Source organism: Callorhinus ursinus, unplaced genomic scaffold, assembly GCF_003265705.2.
Source record: "Callorhinus ursinus isolate GAN/ISIS: 27379988/994484 unplaced genomic scaffold, GSC_fseal_2.0 scaffold6, whole genome shotgun sequence".
In the NCBI taxonomy this organism is placed as follows: domain Eukaryota; kingdom Metazoa; phylum Chordata; class Mammalia; order Carnivora; family Otariidae; genus Callorhinus; species Callorhinus ursinus.
In genome coordinates, this window is record NW_027397068.1 from 3267923 (window position 1) to 3287250 (window position 19328).

The following is a 19328-nucleotide window of genomic DNA, read 5'->3' on the forward strand; positions in this document are numbered from 1 at the left end:
AAACAGAATCAGCCACCAGCTCTTAAATTCCTCCACCCAGAGTAATTCTCTACTCTTGGGCTCAATTCATTGGCAAAGTAAGTCACATTGCCATGCCTAATTTCAGATGGCTGGGGAAGGGCAATCTGCCAGATTTCTTAGAAGCAGAGGGAATGGAAATATCTGTGAATATTGCTAATGTTTACCACCTGGGGTCTGGATAGCAGTATGTTTTGAAAGCTCGCCAGGTGATTCTAATGTGAAGTCAAGGTTGAATACCCAGTCTAGGGCTTATACTCTTTGACAGGAAGGGAGAGAAGAATCCCCTGCTCTAATTAAAGTGTCATATTTGGGGCGCCTGGGTGACTCAGTTGTTAAGCATCTGCCTTGGCCTCAGGTCGTGATCCCAGGCGCCCCCTGAGTTCCATGTCAGGCACCCTGCTCAGCCAGGGAGCCTGTTTCTCCCTCTCCCCCCTGCTCGTGCCCTCGCTCTCTCTCAAATAAATAAATAAAATCTTTAAAAAAAAGTGTCATATTAGTTTGTGAAGGTTAAATGTATGCATGATGGGACACAGGTGGACTTCTGTTTTGCCTATGTCTATGGGTGGCTTTACGTGATGGGGGCACAAACTGTCCAGAGTCACTGGTGGTGACCAGTGCTCATCTGCCCATGTTCTCCTCTCTTCTCTTCCACCCTGGTCACCATCAGGCATTCCCAATATACTCACAAAGTCTCCAATGCTTCCAGAAGTGCCAGTTGTTCAAGGTTTTTAAATGAGATAAATGGATAAAAGTTACAACAACAAAAATGAAGGTAAGGAAAAATATGGGTCTTAAAAATTTCTTTTGGCCCCAGTACTCATGATTATCTAAGCCATCACTTGAATTAGGCTTTTAGAAACCTGGCAATACTCAAATTATGCTGGGAATTAAAAAAACATCAAGCTGGCATATATTTTTGCTTCTAGATGAGTGGCTCTGCTTGTTACACAGATAACAGGTATCAGTATTTGGAGCATCTTCTGAGCCATCATTTGTATCTAAATCTTTCCATCAGGCTGAGCACAAAGGCCAGATAATGTCACTTTGAAAGATGCCCTTTCTGTGGTGTCTACTCTGAAGATTTCCATCCAGTAGAAGATCAGGTTCCTGACAGACGGGTCCCAAGTGCATCTCAAGCCCCTGCAGGAGATGATAAGCCAGAGAGAAGTTGCCTAGATGCTTGGGAAGGGCACAACGAGGGATAATTCACATGCTGGATGGTTTAGGTAGCTTAGGTCCATGGGCTGGCTTAAAATAATGTTCATTAAAACAGAGTACCTGACACATGCAAGGTTCTCAGTGCACACTACCGAATAGCAGAATCAGATTCTTAAAATTAGAAGGCCCCTAAACAACTCCTAAATGAAGTATAAGTCCTCCCAAGAGGCTCCTCCAATAATGTTAATCTATCCTGTACTTGCCTATCTCTAATGAGAGAAGATTCATCACATCCCAAGACAATTTACTTTATATACTTCATATATGTTATATTGAGCTGGAATTTGCTTCTTCTGTTTCTTGTTTTTCTTGCTGGAACCAAACAGAAAATTTAATCCTTTTTCTACAAGGGAGCCATCAAACATGTAAGGAGAATTAATATATAACTTTAAAAGTCTCATGTAGACCAACTATCTCCAGTTTCTTTAACCCTACTCCAAATCATAGATTTTCGTATTGGAAGAAATCTATTAAGCAATTTATAAAGACTCTTTACCAATGCAGGCATCTCCAGAAAATTCATCAACAGCATCTATTCAGCTTCTGTTCTGCCATTAAATCTCTGGCTGTCGAGGATTGAATTGTGCCCATCCCCCAGAAGATACGTTGAACCTAATTAGCCTCCAGTACCCCCACTTAGTACCTCAGAATATGACCTTATATGGTAAAAGAGTTGTAGCCATAAATAGTTAAGATGAGATCATACTGGAGTAGGGTGAGCTCATAATCCAATAAGACTGGATGTGTCCTTATAAGATGGCTGTATGAGGATACCAGAGACAAGAAAGGAAGAACAGCGAGAACATCTTGTGAAGACAAAGGCAGAGATTGGGTTTACGTAGCTGCAAGCCAAGGAATGTCAAAGATTGCCAGTAAAACATCAGAAGCGAGGAAGAGACAAGGAAGGATTCCCCTACAGCTTCCAGAATATGACTCTGCTAACACTTTCATCTTGAATTTCTAGCCTCAGACCTGAGGGACAATAAATTTCTGTCCCCAGTTTGTGGTGCTTTGTTACAGCAGCCCTAGGAAATGAATACATTGGCTTTGGCTATATTTTGGATTTTCTTTTCAGAATGATCCCAACAGGATTCTTCCATGTGGTAAGCAGCAAATCAAAGAAAACCCTGGAGCTCTTCCATCTAAGTATCTCCAGTCCTGAACTGAGACCAATTTCAAACAGAGTCTATGAACTAACGTACATGTCAAACACATGCTGTAGGGGAATGAATCTCCGAAACCACATATTCAGGTAGACAAATGTAACTTTTATTACTCTTCCATAACTTGATTTTTTAAACAACAGCTTTGCTGAAATATAATTTATGTGCTATTAAATTCACTTTTAGTGTACAAGTCAGTGATTTTTAGTACATTGACAAAATTGTGTGACTATCACCATTATTTAATTTTAGAATATTTTCATTACCTCAAAAGAAACTCCATACTTAACAGCAACCACTCCCCATTACTCCTTTTCCCTAGCCCCTGGTAACTATTAACTTACTTTCTATTTCTACCAATTCGCCTATTCTGGATATTTCATATAAATGGAATTGTACACTATGTGGTCTTTTGTGACTGGCTTCTTTTACTTAGTAGTATGCATTTAAGGTTCCTTCATGTCTTTTCATGACTTGATAGTTCATTTCTTTATAGTGCCAAATACTATTCCATTGTCTGGATATACCGCAGTTTATTTATCCAATCCAATTATTTATCCATGTACTGAAAGACATCTTGGTTCCTTTCAAATTTTGGCAATTATGAATCAAGCTGCAATAAACACTTGTGGGCAGTTGTTTGTGGGTATAAATTTTCAACTCCTTTGGCTAAATAGCAAGGAGCGTGACTGCTGGATTGTATGTATGACGAGAGTATGTTTAGTTTTGTAAGTTTCAAACTGTCTTCCAAAGCGGCTGTATCATTTTGCATTCCCACCACCGATGGTTGCGTTCTGTGCTTATTTTTTAAATTAGGTAATTTATCTTCTTATTATCAAGTTTAAAATTTTTTAAAAAGTATATTCTAGATAAAAATGCCTTGTCATTCTGACTTCTGGGCCTTCTTAAGTTCTCTGGACCTTGATGCCATACGGGCATCTCTCTTGGCCATTTAAGAGAAGCATTCTGTTGTTCCAAATGCCATGCCACGGTGCGGGGTGTGAGGACTCTGTCATACTCCTAGGCCTATCTGCAGATAGAGACACCGACAGTTCTTTTGTGTGCTATGGCTCTGCCTCCATGGGCGGTGGGAAAAACGGACTCTGAAATTAGCATGCTATTTACAATATTTTGTGTAGATCATGAATTTTGTGCCCTAAGCCATTCAGGTTCTTAAGGTTTAATATTCAGAAACTAGTCTTTAAAACTCAAACTCTTTTCCCAAATTATTGTTTCTGCCATCAGCATTACAATCTACTTTAAAATTCTAAAGCAAGAATTTGAGCCCTTGGCTACTTCATGTTCCCCATGCCTCTGGTTGAGTTTGAATGGGAACAGGGGTCAGGACATAGGATATAAGACTACAGAATATTATGTTGCTATATATGAAGGGTATCCAAAAGTAAGCTGAGTTCAAACAGGCGTAGGTTTGACACGTACGGAAGCTCAATGACAGAGAATAAGCCAAGAGTCATTCTGAAGAAAGACTAGCAACTTCGCTTTGTATTCCCTCCACAGTCATGGGTTCTGAAGGTGTTCAGGGAGGTTAAGGTTGCAGAAATGCAATTAGAAGTAACTTAAGCTCAGAGGAGAATCTATTTTAAGGCGATCATGGTGTCTCATAGTTTCACAGAAACCCAGGACCAGAAAGCACTTAGGCCTCAGGAACAAATAGAATCAGGAACTCAGATGCAGTCATATTTTTCACCTTTTCTGATCTACCAGATTTCTGAAAACTCTCATTTTTTGCATCTCCCAGTGGCATTTAAAGATACCCTAATTCTAAATTATGCTTCCAAGATTCCCAGAAAATGACAGTTTCCCAACTTATTATCAATGAAATGTGGCCAGGGTAGATCCCACTTTAATAACCTAGACATTTTCACGGTTACCAGGCAGATGGTGTGGTGAGGATAGGGAAAATTTCAAACTCACTCCCCCTCAATAATAATTTGCTTGGCAGACAAATCTGTTAGGTATTCTCTTTGTTGTTCCTGACTGTATGTGGTTGTAAGTCCACACTTCTTAGGCCAGCATATGAAGACCTTGAAAATCTCCCTCTAATTTATCTTTCCGACTCCTGTCAATCTCTATACTCCAAGTCTAGCAGCCACCAATCTGTTTTCTCTTCCTAGAATGCACCGTGTTCCTTCTGGCCCTGTTAGCCTTTGTGTTTTTTTCTTTGTTTAGAATACCTTCTCCTCCCTAGTTTGCCTGATAATTTCTACTCATCTTTTAGGTCCAGCTCAGCATTACTTCTAGAAGCATTCTTGACTTCTAAAAACAGAGCTTATTGTTCTTGGTTCACTTTGTTCACACTGTTCTAGAGTCCCTGTGACATTGAATTGTAGTTATATAATTTGTCTCTTTTCTCTACCAACTAGGACATTCTTTTATTATTATTATTATTATTATCATCTTAGAGAGGGTGGGGGGGTGAGGGGCAGAGGGAAAGGGAGAGAGAGAGAGAATCTTAAGCAGGCTCCACGCCCAGTGCCAAGCCCCTCGCAGGTGTAGAGTAGGAATAGGAATAATGGATATATTGGTGTAGGAGTAGGGATAATGGATATAATTCTGGTTCTCTCTTTAGCAGATTTAAATTTCTGTCTCTCAGTCCCAAGCAGAAAACAGGCAGTTGGTTTTTGGCCTCCTGGCCTTTGTCCTCACCCCATTTCTTCTCTCTTCTCCCTCACCTCCCTTGTAAAACCAAACATAGGTGGTGAGGCCAAGAATAACCAGAAGAAGAACATCCTTTCCCCTCTTCCTTCCTCTTCATTTTCTCCCACTCCTCTCCCAATTCTGTTTTGGGCCTGTCCTTCCCCCCCTCCCACCTTCATCTCATGGAAACCCTTTCACTTTTGTCTCTGCCATATTTTACTGTGATTTTTAAATTCATGAGCAGGGAAGGTATCCTTTAAAACATCTGGATTTTAAAGATTTTTGAAATTGATTATAAACGTAATGATTATAAACGTAAATTAACGATTGTAATTCTCCAAGTTTCAACGTTAGTGTAAGCCGGTCAGGTCATTTTCACGGCACCTGGACAAAAATGCATCTGAATTCCTATTACATGGATTTGCAGGATGAAATCTGAGTTTACCTCTCTAACTCTCCCCTAAATCCTGAAAAACAAAATCAGTAAGAATGTTTACATGCTTAGAGTAAGGATTCAAGGAAGCTTTGAATAAAGAGCGGAAGCTTTGAGCAGTGATTCCCAGTTTTTTGAAACCCAAAACCAATAAGCAATGCCAATCAGTAACCCTTTCCATCTTTTACTTATAAAATAATACGATAAAGAATAGGAGCGGCTAAAAAAGGGTTACATTTTGGAAAGAAAGCATAAATCTCAAAATGAAAAAGTTATCGGAGGTAACAATGCAAATGACATCAGTAAAGAACAAATCCAGGATTAGCGTGTAAGATTACAGACCCGCGTCCGCGCCGTGGGACCACGCAGTGACTTTGTGAAGGCTCCACGTCCAGGAACAATTTCATTGGAGCTCACCTGCTCGCTCGCCCCCGCCCCAGCTCCTCTTCCGCATGCGCTCTACAAGAAAACACCCCTGGTCTCCTTTCGTCGTCTTCCCCACCCCCGAATTCCTAACTCCGATTGGTCCGATTCATGGGTCCGCCCCTTGGGCCCAACCAATAAGGAAGTCGTCTCGGTGCTCTGCCCTCTCTGCCTGCCGCTTGCGGCGGCGTAGCTCGCAAACCGGGGATACAAGTGGGGATGGCGGCGTTGGCGGCGTTGGCGGCGACTGTGGGCGGACTGTTGAGGCTACGTGCGGCCGGGGCGGAAGGACAGTGGCGTCGGCTTCGAGGCGCGGGGCTGCTGCGGGGCTTGCTGCAGCCCGACTCGGCCACCGGGGTTGCGGCGCAGAGGAGGCATGTGGCTCACTTCACTTTCCAGCCGGACCCGGAGCCCCAGGAGTATGGTGAGCTAGGGACTGCCCTGTCTGCTCCTGGTGCAATCCAGCCTCCCAGGCCTGTGGGGGCCTCGCAAGGAGTGCCACCCTGCTTGTGTGGGCGGCGGCCAGCAGGCTGATCTTGCATCTTGGTGTAATTCCTGCGCTTTCTGGAGCCTCCCTCCTTTAGGGTCTGGCTGTGGTTTCCTCGTCGCTCTATTTTTGTGACTGTACAATCCTCGAGAGGCATCCCCTTAGAACCCTCGAGATGGGTGAGAGGGCATACCGCGGTCTGGAAGGGCAGAGGATGGAGGGGTGGTGCCCAAGGAACGCCTCCTTTTCTCAGTTCTCCATCCTTACTTTCCCAGCCTTGGTCCTAGTGTTGTCCCAGTTTGTCCGGAACTGGGCCATTAACTGCAGGCACCGGTATTTAAAAGAGAATTTTTTTTCTTATTCTTTAATAATGATGATGATGATGATATTATTATTATTTTTGCTTTGGCAGGGAAGAGGAAGTGGAAGGACTAAGTAATTGAATTGATTTCCCGGAGGTCATAGAACAGGTTGTTTCTGGAGATGGGAAAGAACCCCAGGTTTCCCATTTGAGCCTAGCAGTGAGCCTGGGGCTGGGCTGGGCTAGGCTGCCACTTAGCTAAGGAGGGGGTAATTGATGAAGGTGAGGGGAGGAGGAGGCCCTCTAGTACTCTCATTGGTAGGAAGGGCACATGGCAAACTCCTCACAGTATGACAGTTGCATGACTTTTACCATTTCTTCTGCAAGTTATATGTAATTTCCGAAAGATCTGCTGATCTATTATCAGAACAATGGAAGCAATTAGAGAACATTTACCTTTTCCTTGCCTGATAACTTCTCACATGCTAGATCTGATATTTTTGGAAGGGTGTCTATACTTGTGAATAATAGGCATGAATATATATTGAGTGCTTACCATAGTCAGGGACTGTGCTGAAAAATTTACATTCATTATTTCATTGGATGCTTAGGACAACGTTTAGAGGTAAGTGATGTTAACTGAAGTCTTGAGATAGTTTGTCCAAAGTTACACAGATAAGTTAGTGATAGCTTCTGCTTTGGATTTTAATTATTTAGAATCTAGAGCTTCCATTCTAAACAATGTGCTATAATGCATGTAGAAATAATTTACTAAGAGGTGTACCACTTTTGTGAAACAGTAGATACCATAAAAGTGAATAGCAATTTTTTCTCACCAACAGGATGAAACTTGAATTCTGTCTTGAAAGCAAAGAAACTTTAGCCCAATACTCGAGAAATAGAATATAGGTCTTCTTAATCTCTGCAGCCTCCTTCCATAATTGTGAAATTACTAAAATCCAGGTAGAATGATAATCACGTTTGTCCTTATAAAAATAAAAATAAATGCATGTTACAGATAATTTGGATAATAGAAAAAGGTAAGAAAAAGTAATCTCACCATCCACTACTATTTGTAAATACTGCTAACATTTTGGTGTGTATCCTTCCAGGTATTTCCTTTCAGTTTAGTGGAATTACATTATTCCATTGATCAAATAAGCAGAATTAAATTTTTCCCGTAACTGTAGTTTTAACGCAGATTCAATCTGTATTACTTAATCAGAAGTGTTTCCCCATATGATTACATAGTTTTCATAACCTTCTTTAGAAAGCGGTGTGTTCAGGGTGCCTGGGTGGCTTAGTCCCTTAAGCGTCTGCCTGCGGCTCAGGTCATGATCCTGGAATTGAGCCCCGCACTGGGCTCCCTGCTCAGCAGAGTGCCTGTTTCTCTCTCTCCCTCTGCTTGTGTGCTCTCTCTCTCTCTGTCAAATAAATAAAATCTTAAAAAAAAAAAAAGGCGACATGTTCCATGGAGTATAAACACTCTGGTTTAGTGGTTAAGATCTTGGCCCTAGGATCAGATTGTCCTAGGTTTGGTTTTGGCCCTGCTACCTATGATTTTGGATTACTCACTTACCATCTCTAGGCTTCAGTTTCTTTGTAAGTAAGGATTTTATAATAATACCTACTTCAGAGATTGTTACGAAGACTAAATATAGACAGTTGTGTACAATGTACTTAACCCAGTTTGACTACTAAGAAGCACTCACTCAATAAGTGGAAACTTTTAATAATTACCATTATGCTTTTGTTTTACACTTTGCACTGTTATAAATAATGTGGATAGAAACATTTCATGTATCCTTTATGTATCTGAGATTATTTCTTTAAAGTCCTAGGGATGAGATTTCTGACTCAAGATAGGAACAGTTTAATGGATTTTTATTACATAGTTCAAATTATAGTTTATACTTCCATCTGCATGTATAAGAGTCTGAGTATTGGGTGTCATGATAAAATCACAGTCGTGCTGTGATACTGTGATTTATAATAAGAAATACATATTGGTCTTTGTCCCCTTTTCCTGGCACAGAGCTCCTAAACCTTTGATGAGAGCAATAAAGGTGTCTTGTTACGCTGGTGGTAACTTTTTGAAAGCTCCTAGTTCATCTAAGGATGGAAGCTGATCACTAGAGAAATCAATCGTGGGATTTCAGTCCCACCCCCGACCTCTGCAGAGGGGAATGGTTCTGGAGGTTGAATGAATTTAATCAGTCATGACTATCTAATGAGACCTCCTTTGAAAACCCAAGAGGATGGGGTTCAGAGAGCATTTGGGTTGGTGAATAGGTAGAGATTCAGGGATAGTGGCGTGCTCAGAGAGCGTGGGAGCTCTGTGTCCTTGACCCATACCTTGCCCTATGCATCTCTTCCATCTGGCTGTTACTGAGTTATGTCCTTTTATAATAAACCAGTAATCTTGTAAGTAAAATATTTCTCTGAGTTCTGTGAGCCATTCTAGCAAATTAATTGAACCCAAAGAGGGAATGGTGGGAACCTCCAATCTATAGCCAGTGAGTCAGAAGCATGGGTGACAACCTGGACTTGTGATTGGCATGTGAACTGGGAGGTGGGTGCAGTCTTAGGACTGAGCCCTTAACCTGGGGGATCTGACACTAACTCCAGGCAGATGGTGTCAGAATTGGGTCACATTGTAGGGCACCCAGCTGGTGGTGCAGAATTGCTTGGTTGTGTGTTAAAAAAACACACAGATTGGAATTGGGATCAGAATTGTGTGTGTGCACGGCATGCTTGGATGTGTTGTTCTAATTGCACTTTGTTTTAATATGTACTTGTTTTATTTCTATTAAGGAATAATTACCAGATATTTGTTTGCCAGATTTATTTGTCTTTGCTTATTTAAAAAATTATATGCCTAGTAATTTTGTCTATCAGTACAAATCCTATCTACCATTATTGAACAACTATCTATTCCAGGTGTGATAGACATCAGTCTGTAATCCTCACAGTAACCTTGTGACCTAGAGACTGTTATGCTCATTTTATAGATGAGAAAATTGAAGCTCAGAGATGTTAGTGGCCTGCCCAAGTCTGAGGAGTAGCCGGACCAGAATGTGAACCCAAATAGATCTATCTTCAGAGCCTCTTACACTACTGTTCTGCTCATGTTTTGCATATTAAAGATATTAATGAAGATAGTAACTCTTTGTCTTTCATGTATGCTACAAATAGTTTTATTTTTAAAATTTTGGTTATTTTGACACATGAAAGAGACTAGAGTGGAGTGATGGTCAGGGTCGAATCTGAGGAGGTGACATTTAAGCTTCACTGTGAGGAATGACTAAGGAATTAACTCCAAGGTAGAAGAACAGTATTTTCCTAGAAGGAAAAAGGGCAAGCAATGCGGAAGCCCCCAATGTGAGGTAAGCTTGTTCTCTGGTGCCTGGGAAAGCCTTTGTGGTTGCGCTGGCAGGCAGCTCTCAGAAATCAAGGGTAGACCGAAGAGTCTCTTTCTGTGGGGATGAAGTTCTTCTTTCCAGTATTAGAATTTGTAGAGAAGGGAACAACATGAGTAAAGAGAGGCCAGAAAGCATAGGTTTCTATGAGGAATGAGAAGGAGTGAGTTCTTTTGGAGGAAAAAGAGGAGGGGTAGGAAATAAGTTTGGAAAGCCAGAAGAAAGGTTGGGGGAGAGAAAAGATTGAATATATGCAGTGTAGCTTACACTGTGCTGGGTGCATTACATTCAGGTTCGGGTTTGATTCTGTGGGCTGGGGAGGGCCATCACTTGCTTATAAGTAAGAGAGTGGCTTGCGATGTGCTCGTGTGTTATTATGAGGAGAGTTTATAGAATTGATTAATGAAGGGAAAGTAAGGAGACAGAACAATCAATCAGAGGGATATTGTACTGTCCATGTGAGAGGATATAATTGTTTAAAGGTTGGGGAGTGTCAGCGGGGATGATTGTGTGTTTTGAAGGAATTGACTAGATCTGGTGCTCTTTTGCCTGTGGGGGCTGAGGGGAAGGGGTATCAAAGATGACTTGACATTTTTAGCCTGGGATGCCGAAAGGAGGGTGAGTGGTGGTATCACCGATACAGATGAGGGGTGCTGGAAGAGAGAAGCACGTTTCTGGAGAGAGGATGACTTAGGTTTGGATGTGTTGATTGGATGTTTTAGTGCATTTGGGCTGCTGTAACAAAAGTACCATAGACTGGTGGCTTATAAACATCAGTAATTTATTTCTCACAATTCTAGAGGCTGGGAAGTCCAAGATTGAGGAATTGACAGATTTGGCGTCTGGTGAGGCCCTGCTTCTTGCTTCTTAGCCGGCTGTCTTCTCACTATGACCTCACATAGTGGAAGGGAGCTCTGTGGGGTCTCTTTCTATAAGGGCATGAATCCCATTCAGGAGGGCTCCACCTTTGTGACCTGTTCATCTCCGGAAGCCCCATGTCCAAGTACCATCATGCTGGGGATGAAGTTTCAACATATGAATGTTGGTGGGGAGGACACAAACATTTATTCCATAGTATTGGAAGTGTTGGCAGAATATAGCATTATGAGGTAGGCTCTTCTGAGTGCTAGTCTGGCACCACCACAACCATGTCAAAAGTTGGGAACCTTTGAGACTAGATAATTCTCTCCATGTGTCTTTTCCCTGTCTTAATCAGAATTGCCCCAAATCAGGTCCTTCCCGTTTTCTCTTCCTACTCTATTTTCTTCTTCTGACTTTATAATTGTTCATCCAGACCTTTCCATGGTACCCCAAAGAATGGTAATAATGATGGCAGACACTTTTATCAGAGCTTACCAGGTACCAAACACTATTCTGAGTGCTTACATGTAGCAATTCATTTAATCCTCATATAACAGTGCTGTGATAGGGATCCTATTATCATCCACATTTTATGGTAAAGAAATTTAGATGGAAATAGGTTTTAAATGGTTAAACTTCTACTTTTTTTAGATTGCATTTATTTGACAGAGAGAGAGAGTACAAGCAGGGGGAGTGGCAGAGGGAGAGGGAGAAGCAGACTCCCTGCTGAGTAGAGAGTCCAATGCGGGGCTTGATCCGAGGACCCTGGGATCATGACCTGAGCCGAAGTCAAACGCTTAACCATCTGAGCCACCCAGGCACCCTAAACTTCTCCTTTTTTTTTTTTTTTTTAAAGATTTTATTTATTCATTTGAGAGAGTGAGCGAGCGGGGTAGGGGTGGGGAGGAGCAGAGGGAGAGGGACAAGCAGACTCCACGCTGAGCGTGAGCCCAGCGCAGGGCTTGATCTCATGACCCTGAGATCATGACCCGAGCTGAAATCAAGAGTCTGACGCTTCATCACCTGAACCCACATGCCCCTCTACTTTTTGACATTTAAACTTCCTTCATTGCACTGTTTTGCTCCCCAAGAACACATCTGGGCCTCTCCCTGTCCCTGATTTTAGGCATTATGTGTATGTATAGGGTTCTTTATTCATTGTATGCATTTTAATTTTCTCCTGGACGCTAAACTTTATGCCAGGTGCTTAGCACAAAATACAAATGTGGATATGGACCCGTGCTCATGGAATTTGAAGTCTAGTGGGGGAGATGGACAACAAATAGCAAGCAAATGCATACTTAAATCAATCCCAGTTGCAATAAATGACCTATAGGAAATGTTCCGGTGCAGGAAAAAAGAATAATAGAGATCTAGCGAGACCCCTAAGAAGAGATAGCATTTAACTAGGCTCTAAGGGATCACGAAGGAGTATTCAAAGAGGTATGAAGGGGGTGCCAGGCAGAGGACCCAGTGTTCATGAAGGTCCTGATGTTGCAGGGAGCTTGGTTTGGGGGAATTGAGAGAAGAGTCAGGTGCTGAGCCTTGGGGATAGTGGTACACAATAGGACTTCTGAGGTGGGCAGGTATGAGATCAAGCAGGGCTTTGTGGACATGATTTGGAGTGGGGCTTTATTCCGGGTGCAGTCAGAGAACTTAGAAGGATTTTGAGCAGAGGGGTAACATGAAATGCAATGCTTTTTTAGGACTTATTGTAGTAGCGCTTTGATGAATGAGTGGTGAAGGGGGTGGTACTATGGACTGAATGTGTCTTCCCCATCCGTCATTCATTCTTATGTTGAAACCCTAATCCCCAGTGTGGTTGCATTTGGAGATGGCGGTCACTGGGAGGTAATTAGGTCATGAGGGTGGAGCCTTCATGAATGGGATTAAAGCCCTGAGAAGAAGAGACACAAGAGAGATTCTCTCTTCCACCATGTAAGGATACAGCAAGAAGATGGCCTTCTGCAAACTAGGAAGAGGGTCTTCATCAGGGACTCACCGTGGTCTTGGACTTCCCAACCTCCAGAAGAGTGAGAAATAAGTTTCTGTTGTTTAAGCCACTCAGTCTGTGGTGTTTGCTATAGTAGCCAGAGCTGGCTAAGACAAGACATCAGGAGGTGGTTTTCAGGAACAGGAAAGAGATGGTGAGTTCTGGAATTCGGACATTGTAGCACTAGATTTTAAGCTATATTTTGGAAGTAATATGTATCCAAAGATATATCCAAAGTATATGTCTTCGGAAGAAGCTCTATTTTGGAAGTAGGATTGGATGGATTGGATACAAGAAATGAATCAAAGGAAGACATTCAAGGGTGCTTTCTCAATTTCTGGCTTGGACACTTAAGTTGAGGATAGTGCTCTTTGCTAAGATGGAAAAGACTGGTTTTGGGAGCAGACATCAAGAGTTTAGCTGAGTGCTTACTGACTTAGAAAAGCCCGACACCCAAGTTGGGAACTGGCGACTGTTGGATGTAAGTCAGAAGCTCAGAGGAGAGGTTTGGATTGGAGAAACCCATTTGGGAGTCACCAGCATATAGAAGAACTTAAAAACCATTTAGAGACCGACCAAGTAGGGAAGTATCCAGCCAAGGAAGGGAAACAGCTGTAGCTCGTCATACCATGACATAAGTTACCAGGTGCCCTGAGATGGGGGACCCAGGGCTGCTAGCCATAGTCTCTTCAACTTTAAAGCTTTCTTAGGTCTTCCCAATTTTGGCCTCAGGTGGCAGTCTCCCCACCCCCCTTCTTTACGGGCACTTTAAAAAGGCATTTATGATTATAGATCCTTCATTTATATTTTAATACAAAATGTTCTGTCCCTCATATTTGAATTCTCTATGAAACTTACTTTATGGGGTAGAGGTTGGGAAACACTGTAATAGGGATCAGAATGGATAGAGGTACATATGTGGCCCATACAAAGGGATTCCCGGAGGACAGGGCATCTGGAGGCGGGTAGAAGAGGTTTTGCTGGGAGAAAATAGGTAGTTTCTTAGGCATCTTTCCATTTCACCGTGTGGTTAGTACCAGATTATGCCACTAAAATCATTCCTCCATCATGCTTCCGTGGGCATATCCTGATTGTCATGTGTGGGTTAGGCACTAAGTGCTGCGCTTTCTAAGGAATATGACGTGAAAATGCTATGCTATCCAGGTGTATACCAAGGACCAGGCAGCTCAGAGAAGGGCCAGTGCTGAATGTGCTGGCAGAACCTTTGGTTTCTGAAAGTAGACCCTCACTTTCCATATCACAGCTGTGTATTTTTATTTGTTCATGGTCTAACTACAAACGCACTTAACTGTCTACCTGCCCTGCTGTTGACCTTGTTTATTTCTAGATACTGCTTCTTGGGCATCCATTTGCCTGTTTTGTCTCGATCCTCTAGTTCTGTGGAAGGCTTCTCCCTTCAATGCTACTGCATACTGAAGAGTTATTCAGAATAACTGAATTCTCCACCTCAGTATCACCTCTGCCTCACTCCTGCTCCCTTGCAGTCTGACTCTGAATTGTAACATCGGTAGATATTTTTTCCTACTGTATTTCTTCCTCTTTAAGTGGTTGATGAACAGTTTACTTTGTATATTTTATCTTTATTGAACTAGCCTCATATGTTTCTTTGTTCAGTCATTCATTCAACAAATATTTATCGAGCACCTACTATATGTCAGGCATTGTTATAAGCACTAAGCATATACTTCTGATCAAAAGCAGGTAAGAATCCCTGCCCTCTTGGGGCTTCTGTTCTATTGTGTTCCTTATATTCCACCGACACTACATTACCTACCACTTTATCTTTGCAGCAGTGATAATGACCTGGTTTTTCACAATGCTCTACTTAGGACAGGTTCAAGTGATCGGCTCACTCCATCCATAAAGCTATGTTTTACCAATGGGTATCCATTAGCTGGTATCCCTGACTAGGGAAATTGCACCGCTGTGTCCATTTTTGTCTTGTTTTAACTTTTTATCCTGGAAAGAAGAGTTGTCAGTCTGGTTTTGAAATTTAGCAGCCATTTATTGATACTGGTAATTGTATGATTTGGCAACAGTGTTTAATAATTTTTTAGTGTTCATAGTTAGACGTGCTACAGGTACATACTTTATCATGAGAGAACATAGGCGTATCTTATCAATGATCTTTAATATAACCTGTAGGAGAATAAGTAATTCTAAGGTGAATAAATATTTAAAGTGATCTCACCTGTGAATAATTTGTGATTTCTTCCTCACTCATTCACAGACCACACTGCAACTTTAAAAATAATTGAAAGATAGCTGTTGCTCTATTAAAAATTATTTAAATCTTTTAAAAGCACCTAGTAGCATAGCAGTTAGTCCAAACCCCTAAAATTTTGCATGTATTTGAAAAAAAGTATTCAGGAGTGGAAATTTTTTTGCTTACATGGAAATAAAGCCTTTAAATACCCATACTTATAAATTACTTTCCTACAAGATGAGTAGATTCTTTGTGGGTAATTAAGCAATACCTTCCAGATTTACTTGGTATGATTTTTATTATTAAAGTATTTGCTTTTTTTGTACTCCAAACTCGTTGAACAGCAATGAAATAAGATGTCTTGGAGGCCTTCGGGATTAATTCAGATGGTCAGCACACTTGAAATAAATGCCACTTTAGATGTTTAGGCATTTTTGTCCTTCTTAGGTTCTTAGCTATGAACATCATAATAGACAAAAATCTTGCTTTAGGAAATGTGTGAAATGGGGGAAAGAATGGGAATGTCACGGTGGTGGGATAAAAGGTTTGCCCTAAACCATTGTCATCTGATGCTGTGTACCAATAAGCACTTTTAAAGAGGTTTTATACAGCGGAGAAGGATTTAAGGCAAGTATCTATTAAATGATACAGCCTTAGCCTGAAGAAAAATAGATTATGAAGTCATGGACATGTGGTGTGATTATGTATCCTTTGGCATGCATGCCATAACAATACTTTCTGGAATGAATTCCTATTATCCCCATCAAAAATAAGAGTAGAAACAGGCCTTTATTTTCGGGAGAGAGGGCAGCAGGGCAGATCCGAGTGGGTATTGCCTGGACCTGAAGCCCGGGCATTTGGCAGTGTGGAAGGGGTCAGAGCAGGTAGCGAGTAAGAAGGTTGAGTATCAGTGGATGGTGGATGATGTCATAAATCAGAGCGTGCTGTGGATCCAGGCTGGGCTTGGGATGAAGATGGGTCTCCAGGATAAGCGTGAGTGGCCAGCATGTGTGACAGCCGGAGTGTTGATGGCACCGTTGTGACCCACACTGTGAATTAGGCCGTGGCTTTTGGGACACACCAGGCTACCGAGGAACACAGAGGTTAGATGGGACCGTAGTCAGGGAGGAACACAGAGGTTAGATGGGACTGTAGTCAGGGTAGTTAGCAGGTGTTCAAGGGATTTGCTACCAGCATGGCTGTGGGTTAGAGTGAACACTGGTGCACAGATCAGGCACTAAAGTGAAGATGGCCTGTGGATCAGAGAAGATTCAGGCAGAAGCTTTTCTCTGCCCTGAAGAGTGTTTTTGGAGAGGAGCTGACCTCAAGTTCTGGGCAGCACCAAGACTGAAAGCTCTAAAGTAATGATGTTCCTGAATTCTAACATTTGGAACTTTATTAAATAAAGTTTTATACCATTCAAGATAATACCAAGGTCAAGATGAAGGACATGGGCAAAGCCCCGATTCTAATAATAAATAGCTCCTATTTATTTAGCACTCACTGTATCAGGTACTGTTCTAAGTGCTTTCCATGTGTTGTTCCATTTCACCCTCCTATCAGCCTATTTAGGGAGCCAGAGGTTGGCTTGCAGAGATAATACTTGAGCAGTAAGACAGTAGGAATTACTAAGTCTGGTGTGTCGAGGCATGGGCTTATAGTACTCTCCAAACTGAGTGCTAAAGTTTATCATTAGTCTTCCTCCCTCATTGTTTTATGGCCCATGACTATTTGCTGTTACTGGCATATTTAACATGTGCCTCGGGTCATGTGCACTTTTTTGATGTATTTAACCCCTGTCTGGAGTGTCTTCCCAGACCACTTTTACTCTGGCTGGTTCCCTTTTCCGACTTCCCATCACTTTTATTTATTGTCTATACACATTTGGTGAGTTGATTAAATTCCTTTTTCCTTTTTTATACCTGTTTTTTAATTCCTTAATATGTGTAAATTTTGCTTCATCATCAAGCGCAGAAGTCTATATTGCTTTTGTACTTTCCACAAAACCAGCCTCATTGTGAATGATCCAGTAAATTCACATAGTGTATTATTCTGTATCTTCCTTTCTACTTTAATTTTAATCATGTTTTAATCAACTGTTAAAAAACTAATTATTTTTTTATACATCTTACAATGTAGGAATGTTACTTAAAAATTTTTTTCTTTAAATTTTCACAGGGCAAACTCAGAAAATGAATCTTTTCCAGGCGATAACAAGTGCCTTGGATAACTCATTGGCTAAAGATCCTACTGCAGGTAAACTTCCTTTGTGCGTGAGTGTGGTAGCTGTGTTAATTCAGAATTGAAAATTTGCTGGAAATACTGCGTCTGAAGCTCAATGGTTAACATTATGTCTCCCTGAAATTTTTTAAAAGATCTGATCAAATGATTAAGGTTAAATAATCAGATTATGGTTTTAACACATTTTTTAAAATCAGTTCATTATGAATTAGTTCTCATGTATATCTAACATCATCAAGTCAACTTTCTCCCATAGTATGTGTGGTCCTGATGTTATAGTAATACTTTCTGGGTTAATACCTACTGTGTACTTCTGTTTCTCCAGTATATAGAAAAAAATGGGAGGTACCACTTCATTCAGATTTATGAATCTGTTTATGAAATGAAGATTTGATTCCACACTTTCCTTTGAGATACATTGTCATCCCACTTACAAGATTTTTTTGAAATAACTTTTATATTTGTAAATAACTTTATCTTACAAATTTAATTATTGGTATAAAAACAGTTGTTCTGCTGTATGTTTTCTAAATTTGGTTGGCTTTACTTCATATATATATGTATTAGTATATATAAATATATATATTTAGTATACCTTGGGCTTCCACTTGAGAATCCCTGGTTTTAAGGTCAAGCAAAGTAGAGGTTATTTGTTAGGAGGAAGTGAGAGCTACACTAGTGGATGATGAGATCTTGCTTTGTTTGACTGTCATCTGAGAATGATTGATCTCAAGAGTAAAGAAGGGTGAATTGTTTTCCTAAGGTCCACAAAGCTGGTTAGGTGAATTAATAAATTCAGCTCTATGAACACCCATTTTTATTGTCATTGCCTTGCTCACTATCTCCCACCATTCTTGCCTCCTTTCACACAATTTAGGTTCTTTTCCTATTTTGGACTGTTCTCTCACCTTGGAATGCTTTTCCCTCAGCCCTTCAGATTGTTGTCTTTCACTGTAGACCATGTAAGAAAGAGAACCACTGGTGGGGGACTTGAGCTTGGAGTGTGAGTCATAGTTCTGCCCCTTGCTTTCCTACTGGTCAAGTTACTTTACTACTGCTCTGGCCTCGTTTTCTTCATGGGTAAAACAAGATGACGTTCTAGATCAGTGGTTCTTCATCAGTTGGGGTGATTGTAATCCCCCTTCTTCCTTTATGTTTAACGACTTCTGGAGACACTTTTAGCTGTCACAACTGTGTGTGTGTGTGTGTGTGTGTGTGTGTGTGTGTGTGTGTGTTTTGCAGCGGGGAGCGCAACTGTCATCCACTGGGTAGAGACCAGGGTTGCTGCTCTATGTCTGCAATGCACAGAACAGGCTGCTACAATAAAAGAATTATTCAGTCCAAACTGTCAGTAATGTTGAAGTTGAGAAACCTTGATTTAAACCTCGGATTCATTTCTGTTTTCTGATTTAAAGTGTAAACATTTAAATTACCTATTTTTTGTTGTCAGTATCACTTAAGGGTTATTAAATAAAACATGTTCTTTAAATACTGTTTTTCAGTAATATTTGGTGAAGATGTCGCCTTTGGAGGAGTCTTTAGATGTACGGTTGGCTTGCGAGACAAGTATGGTAAGTCACCATCTTTATATATGAATAGTATTCCTGTATAACTTTTCCTTAAATATCTTGAAGATACATAAGATGTCTGTTCCATTGTTTGCCATATCCTTATTGTATAGATGTTGGTTTTTGTTTTTGTTTTTGTTGTTTGGTTTAGTTTTCCATTTCCATAGCCATCCACAGAATCCTTTGGCCTAGATTTCTCCTGATGTGTTCTAATTGCAGTATCTCTCTGATCTGGTTCAGATCACACATTTATAGATGCCAAAATCATCTTCATTAAATGTATTGTTTTTCATGTCATTCAAATCCAGGAAGCTT

General features: G+C 41.0%; 1 protein-coding gene across 8 annotated transcripts in view; it reads left to right on the forward strand.

Moving 5' to 3' along the window:
* Window positions 1-6067: 6067 nt before the first annotated feature.
* The window catches only part of BCKDHB (branched chain keto acid dehydrogenase E1 subunit beta), a 216434-nt gene continuing 203173 nt past the window's right edge, over window positions 6068-19328 (forward strand). For 4 of the 8 annotated variants that reach the window (XR_012378482.1, XR_012378483.1, XR_012378485.1 and 1 more), the window contains exons 1-3: window positions 6070-6340; window positions 17383-17460; window positions 18948-19016. Coding sequence is in view for 3 of the 8 variants with exons in the window: in XM_025859004.2 (XP_025714789.2) it covers window positions 6136-6340; window positions 17383-17460; window positions 18948-19016 (352 nt within the window). In the remaining 5 variants the exon portion in view is untranslated. Of the gene's footprint in view, window positions 6341-17382; window positions 17461-18947; window positions 19017-19328 lie in introns of all 8 variants that reach the window. The other 4 variants (XR_012378486.1, XM_025859004.2, XM_073893547.1 and 1 more) reach the window with 3 other exon arrangements.